This window comes from Cynocephalus volans, chromosome 1 (genome assembly GCF_027409185.1).
Source record: "Cynocephalus volans isolate mCynVol1 chromosome 1, mCynVol1.pri, whole genome shotgun sequence".
Lineage (NCBI taxonomy): Eukaryota > Metazoa > Chordata > Mammalia > Dermoptera > Cynocephalidae > Cynocephalus > Cynocephalus volans.
This window is the reverse complement of record NC_084460.1, coordinates 198748737-198760652: the sequence shown is the minus strand read 5'-3', so window position 1 is coordinate 198760652 and position 11916 is coordinate 198748737. Positions and strand designations below refer to the sequence as shown.

Genomic DNA, 11916 nt, shown 5'->3' with positions numbered 1-11916 from the left:
TTCCTCCCCCTAACCCCTGAACGTCGGGGACCCCATCGCCTGCCTTAGAAGGACCGCTGCCAGAGTCAACAGCAAGAGTCAGACCTTTCCCTTTGAGAATCCCAGATGTCCTGGGTGTCCTGGGGGCTTGTGTGTGCGCCCCCCTCGGTGAGGAGGTGAGGAAGCAAGCTTTGTTGGGATGCTGAGGGTCACCCCGCTTAGGTTTAGGGTAAGGCAAGCCCACGCCTTCCTCGGGGTTTCGGGGCCAGAGAGATCCCAGCAGAAGACCCAGCAGCCACCAGTCGGGTCAGCTTTCCCAGCACTGGTGTCTCCTCTCCCCCGATTTTGCGGGACCGTTCATGGGTTCCAAGTCCCATGAGGCTCCGCATGAGGACCCCGACTCACTGCTTTGCCAATGGAATCACTCCCCCAAACGAAAAGCAGTGAAGTCCAGGAGGCCAGAGGCTAGGCCCAGTCGCCCCTCGCCCTAGCCAGCAGCTCAGGAAGGCAGCCCCCCACCTCTGCCCTGCCCTGGTAAGGCCTTCTGCCTCTGGAGCAGAAAAACCTTCTGAAAACCCCGCACCACCGGGGTGGGGGGGGGGGTAGAAAGAAAGAAAGAAACTGGAAAAGGAAAGGTGCAGACTGGAGCAAGGAGCAGGTTGAACAAGAGGAGGCCGCAGCCAGGCTGGGCCTGGCCTGGAGCGGGGAGCAGCCCGGCCAGCGTTTCCGAAGCCAGGACTGGGGTTTCAGGCCTTCGGGTTTCTTTGAACGCAATAGGAGACCAGGCGTGTCCCGCCAGACCCTCCAGTGCTGGGCCAAGCCCGATTCTGGGCCGCCTCCATCACAGCGCTCCCCCGTTGCCCCCGCATTCGTTGCGCGGTGATAGTGAGGCCCGCCCGACCGCCGGGGCTCCCCGCCCGATGTGCGCACGGTGCGCGCGGTGGCGCCGGGGCCGCGGTGTGCCCGGGCGCACCCCCTCCCCGAGCCCGCAGAGAGGACGGCCGCCAGCGGCTCGTGAGCACAGTGTACACTTTATTTCAGACTACAGGTTTCTGAACATAATAAAATCTTTGGCTTGTAGCGGCGGTTCAGTCTCGCAGTCTGTGGGGATGTATTTCTCAACAAATCTCCGGAAAACGAAAGGGGGACAGGACAGACAGACCGACAGAAGGGTCCTGGGAGGTGGGGGAGAGGCGGAAGGCAGACACGCGAGGAAACACGCTCTCACGCACACAAAGAAAAGTCCCAGAGAAACGAGGGCCAGCGATGCGGGGCGGGAGGCGCTGGAGAAGCAATAACGTTCAAAACAAAAAGGCAACGAAAACGAAACTGGGCCGGGGACAGCGAGGAGGGGTGGGGGATAAAATAATTATAATAATTATAATAATTATAACAATAATAATAAAGGAGATTAATAAAAATGTCCAGCAATAGAGATCGCTACACATATTTGTTTTCCTTACCTGAAATTAAATATATACAAGGTCGTAAGCGGTTTGGCTAGATAGAGCTTTAAGGAGTTCGAAGTTTTGTCCCTTGTATTGTAAATAGACAATAGATCTTATTTTCCTGATAGCACCTGTCCGAGTCTTTCTCCCTTCTCAAAGATGTTTAGCCTGAACGTGTCTGTTCATTCTGAAGATCCCTCTCTGCGTCTCTCTCTTTTCCCCGCGGCTCCCTCCCTCCTTCGCGCTGATCGTTTCTCCCCCGGCGCGGGGCTGGCGAGGCGGCAGCGGCGGGGCACGGAGGGGCGCGGGTGCGGCCCCGGCCGGCGGCAGCTACTCGCTCTCGTCTTTGTCCTGGACCGTGGTGGTGGAGTGGTTGTACAGTCCCTGGGCCATGAGATGCAGCGCCAGGCCGTTCTTAATGCCTGTGGCTTTCTTGATCTTGGCGCGCTTGTTCTGGAACCAGATCTTGATCTGGGACTCGTTGAGGCTGAGCTCCTGGGCCAGGGTCTGCCGCCGCTGCTCGGTGATGTAGCGGTTGGCCTGGAACTCCGCCTTGAGTCTCTGCAGCTGCTCGGCCGTGAACGCTGTCCGCGGCCGCTTGTCCTCCTTCTCGTTCTTCTTCTTCTTCAGCTTCCTGGTGCGCGGACCTGCAGTGGCGGAGAGACCGGGTGGGGGTGGGGAAGAGGGCAGAGGAAGCCGTGAGAATTGCAGAGCCCCGTGCGGATCGCGCCCTGCGCTTCCGGACGACCGCTGAGGCCCTGCTGAGCGCCCGGCTCCCTCCCTCGGCCAACCCCTCGATCGCAGTGCCCCTCGCCGGGCCGCTGGGGTCTCCGGGTTCCCTTCTGGGGGTGGGTCGCAAAGGAGCCGCGGAGAAAAACTGGTTGTGGTTGTAGGTGCACCCCACACCCCAACTAAGAACAGGAGAGCCGGGACAGACTTAAATCATAGCACATCCCTGCCAAGAAGGCGGGAATCCAAGATGGAGAGAGATTTGGAGCCCCAGCCGGCCCAGCCCAGAGTTGGGGGTCAGGAGCCCGCTGTCCTCACAGCGCTGGAATAAAAAAGACTGGGGCAGTGAGGGCAGGCCCTGCGGGAGTCTCCAGCCTGCAAACTAGTCCTTCCTCCTCAAGAAGCTACCCACACCCGCACCTACAGTAAGACCCCATCTGCTCATAACCATGGACCCCAGGAAACCGGGGAATAGGGAGAGCGCTACGAGAAGGTTACTCAGCTCCAAAGTATTTGGTGTCTGCTCGTGCTACCGCCTCTTCTTTCTCTTTGGCCTAAACGAAGCCCTCTGTAGGGCCCCAGGGAGACACTGACTATCCCCGTATATGAAGGAGAGAGAAAGGCCCTTGCCCAGATGCAGTTTCAAAACTGAAAACTGACTAACAAAAATAAGCCAGATTAGCTATCTCTGCACACTGATGGTACTTGCGAGGACACTACATGGCCCTCCCCCCATCCGTGAACAACATAAGGGCAGGGGAACAGAGGCAGAGTGAAAATCCCAACAAAAATCTGTGCTTTGACCCCCAGATGGGTAGGGGAAGAGGCCACAGAAAACCTCCCCAGTAAGGTGAAGTCTCCCTGAAATACTAGTTTGGGAGAAGGGCTGCTGTGGAGCCCAGCCTCAGATAGAGGAAGGAGAGAGAAGGGCACACCCTGAGAGGATTCAACTGTTGGTCTGTGCCTGGAAAGCCTGCACCACTGTCCATCGGCTTCTACACCCAACTCCTCTGGTATTTATTTGCTGGGCCCTGTCTTGGTTATGGGAGCTTACTGAACCAAGTCCGTGTCAGGCCTGTTAATCTCTAAAACTGTCTGCAACGAAGGGCCTTTGCTGACATCTCCAAACCTAGCGACAGAGGGGCAAGCTGAGCAGCTGGCTACTGGGGCAGGCCAGGGCCTGGGGTCACCAGCTGTCCTATGACAGAGAGTGCAGGCCTAGCAGACTGCAGTGACTCAGGTCTGGGGTGAGGCTCATCGCCTCGAACTGCCCATGCAGAAGGAGTCAGTCCCCTGCCTCCCTAGGCCCATAAGAAGGAGAGCAGCCAAGAACAAAGGCAAGGCTCACTCCAGAGCAGGACTGGGATTTAGATTAGTAATTAGCTGAGCAGGCAGAGACGGTCTAGGAAATGTGCACATCCCCAGAAAAGTCCCACTGCGCGTTGTGCTTCGGGGACATGTTGGAGTGTTGTGTGTGTGTGTGTGCAGAGGCACGGACACTTGTAATAAAATCGTAGCCTCCTGGCCAGCCCGAGCCGCGAGGCCTGACAGCTCAATCACTCTATCCATCAGGCGAGTCAATCAAAGCAGCTTTTCGGAGGTTCAGGGAGCCCGACGTGTCAATAACGGGGCTAGAGATGGCGGGGGCTGATAGCACGCATCGATCCGAGCCCGGCCGGCAGCGGTGGGGCGGCGAGAGAGCAGCCGCAAGACAGCGGCGCCCAGCTACGCTATGCCCGGCCCCCTGCCGCACCCGGGCGCCCAGAGTCCAAATCTTGGACCAAAGGTCCTGCCGCAGACTTTCTGGGCGCTGCCGGCTGGGTAGGCTTTGACCTCCTCTCCCGAGGCCCAGTCCAGTGGCTGTCCCGAGACAGGTCTCGGCCTTGGGTTCGCCAAGTGCAAGGCGCACATGGAAAAAAAAGAAAAGCCTAGAAAAACCGGTCTGCGGTTGGCAGATATCTGCTAATTGGCAGATGTGCGGAAGGAAGGAGTGAAAAAAGGAAAGCGCAGAGCCGGGAGGATGTGGGAGCCGCACCGCAGAGAAGCTGCGGAGGAGGCTGGCTCTCTTGCCCTTGGCCCGGCTTTCTGGCCTGAGCCTGACCTGTTTTCTCTCCTCTCCCACGGTCTGTCAGCTGTAGAGAACCAGGAGCCCGGCATCCACCTTTTTGGCAATTGCCTTTCCCTAGATTCTACCCACCCGGGTCGTACTGTCTTTGCTACCCGGCCGGGGAAGGGGACAGCGTTCAGACGCTTTCTCTTTTCCTGTGTGTCCGCATAGCTCTCTCTATGTAAATGAACTTTCCGCAAAAAAATATATAGATGGTGTTTGTGTCTGTAAGAACACAGGGCGAGGATTACTTCTCTGGTCAAAGCCGGCCTCCGCAAGACCAGGCAGGTGGGATTTCAGACCCAGATCACTAGGCCCACGTTCCCGCCAGCTCTAAACACCCCTTTCTACGGAAGAAAAATCAATGACTGATGTGTATCTTTCCTACGGATAATAAAGGTAAAACACAAAGAAGACCCCGGGGGCTCAGAACTCAAAACCGAAGGATGCAGACCCGAGCCTCCGGTGCCCGAGCTGTAGCCTCCCGAATGGTGGCCGTAGAGGCCAGGATCGCAGAACTGGGTGAACATTCAGTAGTGGCTGGAACCAAGGGTGAGGAGGAGGAAACAGGCGTGACAGACGAGAGACCTGAGGCCGGGTTTGCTCTCCCCAGCGCGGAGGCTTGGCATTCTGGGGGCATCCGCGGGGACGCAAGGCAACGTACAGCCCGGGGTTGGGTACTTACCAGAGGACGGACGATCCGAATAGCGAGTGCAGTAGACCCAGGCGGGCCATACGAGGGGCTGCTGTGAGTCAGTTTTGACCACGGGCCCGCCGTTGGCTGATCCCATAAGTAGGATGGCGGGGTTGCCGTGCTCCGGGTACTTGGCGCCCTGAGCGCCGGGGCTCCCCGCGCCACCTCCACCGCCGCCGCTGCTGTCCGAGGGCTTGGCCGCCGCTGCTGCCGCCGCCGCTGCCACGGCCGCTGCAGCCGCCGCAGCCGCCGCCGCCGTCGCAGCCGGGTTCCCGGCTTTGGACGCGCCCGCTCCCGCGCCGGCGGCTGGCTGGGAGCCGTCGGGTGGGCCACAGTTCGCGTCCGGGGCGCATAGGAGCGAGGCGGCACCTGGCGCCCGCGCGCCCAACGGGTGAACAGGATCTCTACCTGCTCCAGTCTGGCCTCTGTCACGCTCAACCCGGCCTCCTCCTCCTGCGCCTCCTCTGGACGCCGCCGCCACCAGAAGCTGCGGTGGCGGCTGCTCCTTTTTGCAGCCGAAGTCCGGCCTCAGGATGTTGTCGATGAAAAAGTTGGTGGTGCGGTGCAGCTGGGCCGCGGGCTGCGGTTGCAGAGCAGCCGCCGCGAGATGTTGCTGCTGCGGCGGCGGCGGAGGCGGGTGCGGGGGGAGGTGTGGGTGGTGGGCCAGGGGTGGCAGGCAGGGTGCCGCGGGAGGAGAGGGGGGCGCGGGCTGCGGGGACACGGGTACGCTGTCTCCATCGCTGCCGCTGCTGCCGCTGGCGCCGGGACTGAGGCTCAGGCTGAGGCCGCCCGGGGCCGCCGCCGCCGCCGCCGCGCCGAGGCCCGAGTCGCGCTGACTTTTAGGTTCCGGCTGCTGTTCTTCCATGCTCGGCCGCCCCGCCGCCCCGGCCGCAGCGCCGGCCCCCGCCCCCCCGCCTCGCTACCCACCCCACTTTGCCAGCGGCCCGTGGGGGTGCGCGGAGGAAGGAGGCAGACGAAGCCCCAGCGAAGGCACGGGGAGGGTGCAGAAAAAAAAACCAGGCGTCTGGCCTGGATCGCTCGCTCTTATCGAGCAGATAGATCTCGCTGTCTCTCCGTCTCTCTAATTTGTAGACATCCAGATATGGAGACACTTAGCTAGTTCTTTTCTCTTTCTGCAACCAGATTCAATATTTTAAATGGGGAGTAAGCCACGACCAAAAAAAAAAAAAAAAAAACCCAACAAGAAAAGAAAGAAGCAAACAAAAAAAATAAAATAAAAAGACTCCAAGAATTTTGCTTTAAAGGGAAAAAATAGTCTTTAAAGTCTAGCCATCTTCCTAGGCAGCAGTGAGGGGTTTGACTTCCCCGAGTGTCACGCTCAGCTGTGCCCAGAGCGCGAGGCTGGCAGCGCCTTTAATCGCCTTTGCTTTTTTTGCAGGGAGAGCGCGTCTCCGCCAGCGCCGGGCTGCTTTTTTTTTTTTTTTTTTTTTTTTTTTTCAAATCTCTGACAGCTCGGATCTTTGCAAACTCTCTCGCTTAAAAAAAAAAAAATCACCCAGGCACACTTTTTGCCTTCAAACCGGAAGCACGTGAGTCAGGGCCGCACGTGTGCGGGGCCAATGGCGAGCCGGAACTCGCGCTGACACTCGGGCCTCGGCCCAATAGGCGCGCGCGGGACTTTGCGGATAAATAATCCGGGGGTGGCGGCCGCGGGCGGAGAGGGGGCGCCGCGGCGCGGGTGCCTATGAGTCCGGCCCGCCCTCCCCCCGCCCGTACCCCTCCCCCTCCTTAAGGCCGGGACCGACGAAGGGACAGAAAGGACCTGGGAGGGGTGGGTTTCGGGGTGTAGGCAAATAGAAAGGCAACTTCATAAACAACTTCTTGGAGAAATGCAGGATTATGGTGCGTCCGCGCCCGGCGCAGGGTCAGGGGGCCTGAGTTCTTTTGCACGCACCCCCACGCCTAAGAAACTCAGCCTTTTATTCTCTCTCTCTCAATCTCTCAATCTCTCAATCTCTCAATCTCTCTCTCTCTCTCTCTCTCAACTGTTAAGAAGGATGAAAGGCTGTTGTCACTGCCTGTGTGTATATGTGTGTCTATGTAGTGCAGAAGGAGTGACACGAGGAGGTCGCTGATGAGAAATAGACCTAGAGTTGGTTACTTTCGGAGGCGCAGTTTATTTTTCACAAATAGCAAACCCGGGAAGTCCGCTGCACTTAGCTTGCACTGCCGATTTGTACGGCTCATGCCGGCCGGCTATACTGCGTGTCCTTTCTGAGGGATCCGCACCCATGCCCTTCCCCGTCCGGACTTTCGACAACACCCGGGAGCTGTCCTGGCGCCACCGAGCCAGGCCCAGAGAGCGCGGAAGAGCCCCAGCGCCGGCCGCCAGTTCCTTCCCTGGCTGCTGTAGCCCGTGCTGTCCGGGAATCTTAGAGTTATCCCAGGAGGGCCCCTGCGTTCGGCTCATAAGGACGTGGATGAGCGCTAGGCCCCTGCTTTTGGGTTCAAGGCAACCTCCACTTAGATTTCCCAGCAAAGTAAAATCAAACAAATAAAAGCACTGCACCCTAAGTGTTTGCCCTGGCCAGCTGACGAGTAGCGTTATAACTGAATTCCCTGAGATGGCTCCCGACTCCCTGTGAGCCTCTTGCTCTAGCCCTGCGCGTGCCTCCCTAGCTTTGGAGGTCTAAGGCGCCTCCAGCCGCTCCCACACTCCTGTCTGCTGGGCTCTTTTGCGCTGTTTCCTGGTCAAGGCACCCCCAGATTTTACCCATAACCAGATGTGCAGAGGATGGAGTAAGGTGCTAGGCACGGGCTGGGCTTGTCAGCGGATCCGTTTGAAAGGGCCAGGGTCCGACACTCTGCTGAAGCCTGCGGTGCCCGAGAAAGGCTCCAGCAAATGAGGCCTTCGCGGAGATGTCATCTTGGAGCTCCAGAGGACCTGCATGCCTTGGCCGTCACCCGCAACTGGGACAGCAGAGAAAGGATCTCTTTGGGGATTTTGTCTATTTGAGATTTGTGAAATAATCCCCTTGCTCCCAGTTTTCCAGAAAAGTCACAGGGGGTTAGGTTAGGAGGAACATGCAACTAAAAGCACAAGCCGAGCCACCGCAGTAGGCGAAGTTTCTCAGAGGGGTTGATGGAGAGAGTAGGAATTCTTATTGCTCGCTGCATCGAGGGTCCCCCGAGTTCCAGGGCTGAGTTTTCCGCTAGACCTGAGTGGTGGCCTAGGGGAGAAAACTTCTCTCCGGAGCGCTGCTCTGGGCAGGCCTACCAAGGTCTCCTCAACCTTCCCAAGCCGTCCCAACCCCACCTTTGAGTCTCCCACGTCCTCCTCAGTCTCACGCCCAAGGGCTCCCCGAAATCTCCAGGTGCCCCCACTTCTTCTCCCGTAAATGGGGGTGGGATTTTATTTATATTTAAGTTCGCAAAATTGAAATCTTTATCCCGCAAGCGAGCGTGGGTACTTAATTAAATTCTAATTAGGACACTATCAATATCCTATTTAGCCGCGTAGCTTTTGTGCGCCGCGGTCCCTTTCAGCGCCGTAAATAGGGTCTCGACGCCTTATCTCGCCTGCAGGAGACGCCTCGAGAAGGGCTGCGGAAGATAATTTATAGGTTTTAATTACTCTTCATTCCGCCTGATCAGCTTGGCGTTCATCACAGGCCTGTGAATAAAACCCTGGTCAAAAGCTCTGTCACATCGCGCTGGCAAGACGCTTAATCAAAGTGAGCGGCCCTGCGCGCTGCGCGGCCCGGCTCCTCCACGTAATTTCCAGCTAGCTGATAAAGCCAGCTGAATAATGCGGCGGCCCTTTGGAGACACCATTTACAGAAATGACTTTATTGACGGCTTAACGTCGGTAATTCATTTTACCTTTCATGTAGTGGAGCCCGGATTTGTTACAGTAATGGGATGATAAATGCACCCGCGGCCCAAGAGCTCGGGCTGGATTAGGCGGCGCTCCCCACTCCGACTCGTCCCCCCACCTCCCCTCAGGCCCGGCCTGGGCTGGACGCTCTGTACCCTGCGCCGCCCTGCTCTCCTTGACCCCCATCCAGGGCCTACACCGTCCCTCCCTCCTGAAAATGAACGTGCTATTGGGAACTCCGTGTAAACGCGTTGGCGTTCTGGCAAACCAGAGAGAGAGAGAGGTGTGTGAGGGCCGAGTGAGCAAATGTTGGCGGAGATGGATGTATGAGGGGTCCAGAGGACCCCAAGTGAGCCCAGGGCTGGGCCTGTGGGTGATCAACTACGGGAAGGGTGAGTTGTGCGTACAAGTATATGGGTAAAGGGGTTGGGTGTGTGTGGAGGGATGTGTGTGCACATGTGTGTACATTTGTGTGACTGTCCCTTTCCAGCATGCTCATTTGTGTTTTGGGGAATTAAGGAATTTCTTCCAACTTGATAGATGCCCAGGCCAGAATGGCAGGGAGGTGGGCCTCCAGGAAGCAGGTGGAGAAACCTGCCCCAAATGAAATGGAGCTCCTTTCTCCAAATGCCACCTGCTCCTGGGCCAAAGGTATAAAAGCAAGAGGGTGCCCAGTGCCTATTTCCATCACCTTGCTGACACCGGTGAGCTGTACAGTAACTTGGGTGAGAGGCCCCACAAACTGGGACATGTCTCTGCAATAAGTTGATTGCCCCCAAGTTCCCTTTCCATACCCAGTCCGGATAAAAGGATGGGAAAAAATTTGTTTTCTTTCAAATACTGAACCCCAATTTTTCCTCTTCCCGTATGAAGGAAAAAGAAGACCCAAAAAAGCCTTCAGTGGTGGGCAGTAGGATAAACAGAACAGGAGGAGACCCCAACCTTCTACTCCTCTCCCATCCCTAGACTCCCTCCATTCTCTGAGGCTAATCATGGGCTTACACTGAGCAAAAGGTACCTGGCCAAACAGAGTGGAATGGTGCACATGTGCTAGGGGGCGGGGGGCTGCTGGAGAAGTTTGGGGATCATGCAGCAGGAAGATTGATCAGTGTTTCTCAGGGTGAAGACTGAGAAATTGTACCTTTGTTTCTCCCCTTTCCCAATCTTGCAAAAACCTTAGTGGTCTTGGAGAGTGGCCCATGGCTGTGGGGGCCAGGGCTTGTATTTGTGTCTATTTTCTTGTGGCCAACCACAGAGAAAACAAGTCTATAAGAGCATTGTATGTCTGTGTATATTTGTGTGCATGGCAGGAGGCCCCTATGTGGGCATATTAGTGTGTATGCCCGAGTCAGCCCCACCAGTCCAGCATGGAGAAATGTGTTTACTGAGGATTTTGGTGTGTGCTGTTCAAAAAAGAGAAATCTCCCACCAGCCTGAGTTTCCACAGAATTTTGGATTTCGTTTAGGCAGAGACAAATGTTGGGGTCCTGCCTGTTTCCACCTCTCTTTTGAGGGTTGGGTAAGGAGGAGAATTGTGGAAGAAAACCTTCCAGCTTGGCGAGGCGTGTGCACGATGGGCCGGGAGTACAGAGTGTTGCATGCACACGGTGGTAATCGCATTTCGAGTGTAGATCAGATGGCGGCGGGGCCTCGTGGTGCGGGACATGAATGAGTTGTCGCAACACAATAGCGCGCAGCCTTCCTACAGGGACTGGGTGACCAGCGGTTTTGTTGGGAGTGAATGCGAGGAGATTTCTGCTACAAGTGCCGCGGTATTATTATGAGCTGGAAGGTCAGACTATACATCGTAGGTCCCCAAAGCCTATAGACCTTGGGAAATGCGGGGCCTCGAGCCACGTCATTGTACCTGACAGTCCTTTCAATAGACTAATTCAATTAGCGCTCCGGGATTTCGGTCTTCATTTGGAGGCGATAATAATGTGTGGGTGGGTGGGTGCTGGGGGATTCGTTGGGTATTGGTGAGGTATCCTAAGCAATTCTTCCCGGAGCTCGGAGTGGGACTGGGGGAGGCCGGCAAAGGAAAAAAGCCGGTGGGTGGGGGTGCGTGGGAAGCAAACCATGGAAAATAAAATGCTCTGTTGACTCCCGAAATTGGGGCGGCAGCTTTGTTTGTAGACAACCCGGCAGACTCCTGGGTCGGGGGATGAAGGGAGTATTTCTTTTTTCCTCTGTATATGAAATACAAACATAAATGTCTGGTTCCTAGAAAGCTCGAGAAAAAGCCTGCTGTCGGAGGTTGTCACCTTTGGGAATTTCAATATTCGGATTTATGCCCCCCCCATTCTGTCTTCCCCCAGAGTTTTCTCTCTTTTATCCGACGGAGCAGTTTACAGCACGGATCTTTTTGTTCTAGAAACAATTTCTCTCTCTCCCTTCTCCCACCCCTGACAAATGAGACCTTTCTCCTCTTGACTTTGGGAAATGAGAGAAAGATTTCGATAATTTCCGTAAATTGCCCCCGTAGCCAGGGTTCGGAAAGGTCTCCCGGGACCCAGCCTCCTCACCGAGCCCCACGGACTGCCAGCTCTGCGCGCGCCGGCGCCCCGGACGCCAGGGTGCAAACACCCGACCGGTCGCAGCTCACGGGTTTACCGGCGGCGTTCGGGCTGCGTGAGGCTGTCGGAGAGCGAGACTCAGGGCCCTTTAGCCGGGATTACGGAAAGGGGAGTATTCAGCAGCCCCTCCGTAACCTCGGACTGCACTGGGGCTCGCTCTACTGCACAGCCAGCCAGGCCCCTGGAGCTGAGGATTGTAGAGCTCCCGGCCCCCGAAAGCAAGGTGACTACCCACACTTCTCTGTATATTTTTCTTCACTTTAATCAGACATACTGGTTTTGTCCTTACACTGAATCCCATCCAAACCCTAATTTGGGTTGAACCTCTTTCCCTCTCCCCAGAAAAAAAAAAGTCCAGAGTTAATTCAGCGTCTACAATCGAATTTTCTTCTCTTCTTTATTTTGTGTTTCTCCCTTTCCCACTCCCTCCCTCTCCCCAGAAGGTCCCCCGAGGCTGGCGCCCCTAGGCCGAGGGTGTCCCTCGCCCACCCCAGTCCCCACCTGTCCGAGTGGCGGCTCCGGCCTCGATGCGGCTTGGCACGGTT

The 11916-nt window shown here is 56.7% G+C and overlaps 1 protein-coding gene across 2 annotated transcripts; it reads right to left on the bottom strand.

Annotated features, from left to right (window-relative positions):
- Nucleotides 1–1008: 1008 nt before the first annotated feature.
- Nucleotides 1009–5822, bottom strand: EN1 (engrailed homeobox 1). Of its 2 annotated transcripts, XR_010024927.1 has the most exons (3): nt 4949–5822; nt 1443–2074; nt 1009–1308 (listed from the first exon to the last, which is right to left on the bottom strand). XR_010024927.1 is itself a non-coding variant. In XM_063115267.1 (2 exons), exons 1-2 carry the CDS (start codon nt 5820–5822, stop codon nt 1758–1760), a joined length of 1191 nt encoding a protein of 396 aa, XP_062971337.1. In that variant the 3' UTR covers nt 1009–1757. The 2 variants fall into 2 exon arrangements, 1 of the variants encoding a protein (XP_062971337.1); XM_063115267.1 differs by having other exon boundaries at nt 1009–2074.
- Between the last annotated feature and the right edge of the window lie 6094 nt (nt 5823–11916).

Bases quoted from the DNA above. Each gene is read 5' to 3' on its own strand.
- EN1 (XM_063115267.1), bottom strand. From the start codon at position 5,822: ATGGAAGAACAGCAGCCGGAACCTAAAAGTCAGCGCGACTCGGGCCTC. The intron at 2,075-4,948 runs GTAAGTACCCAA...CCGCCACTGCAG, and splicing joins TTCGGATCGTCCGTCCTCTG to GTCCGCGCACCAGGAAGCTG.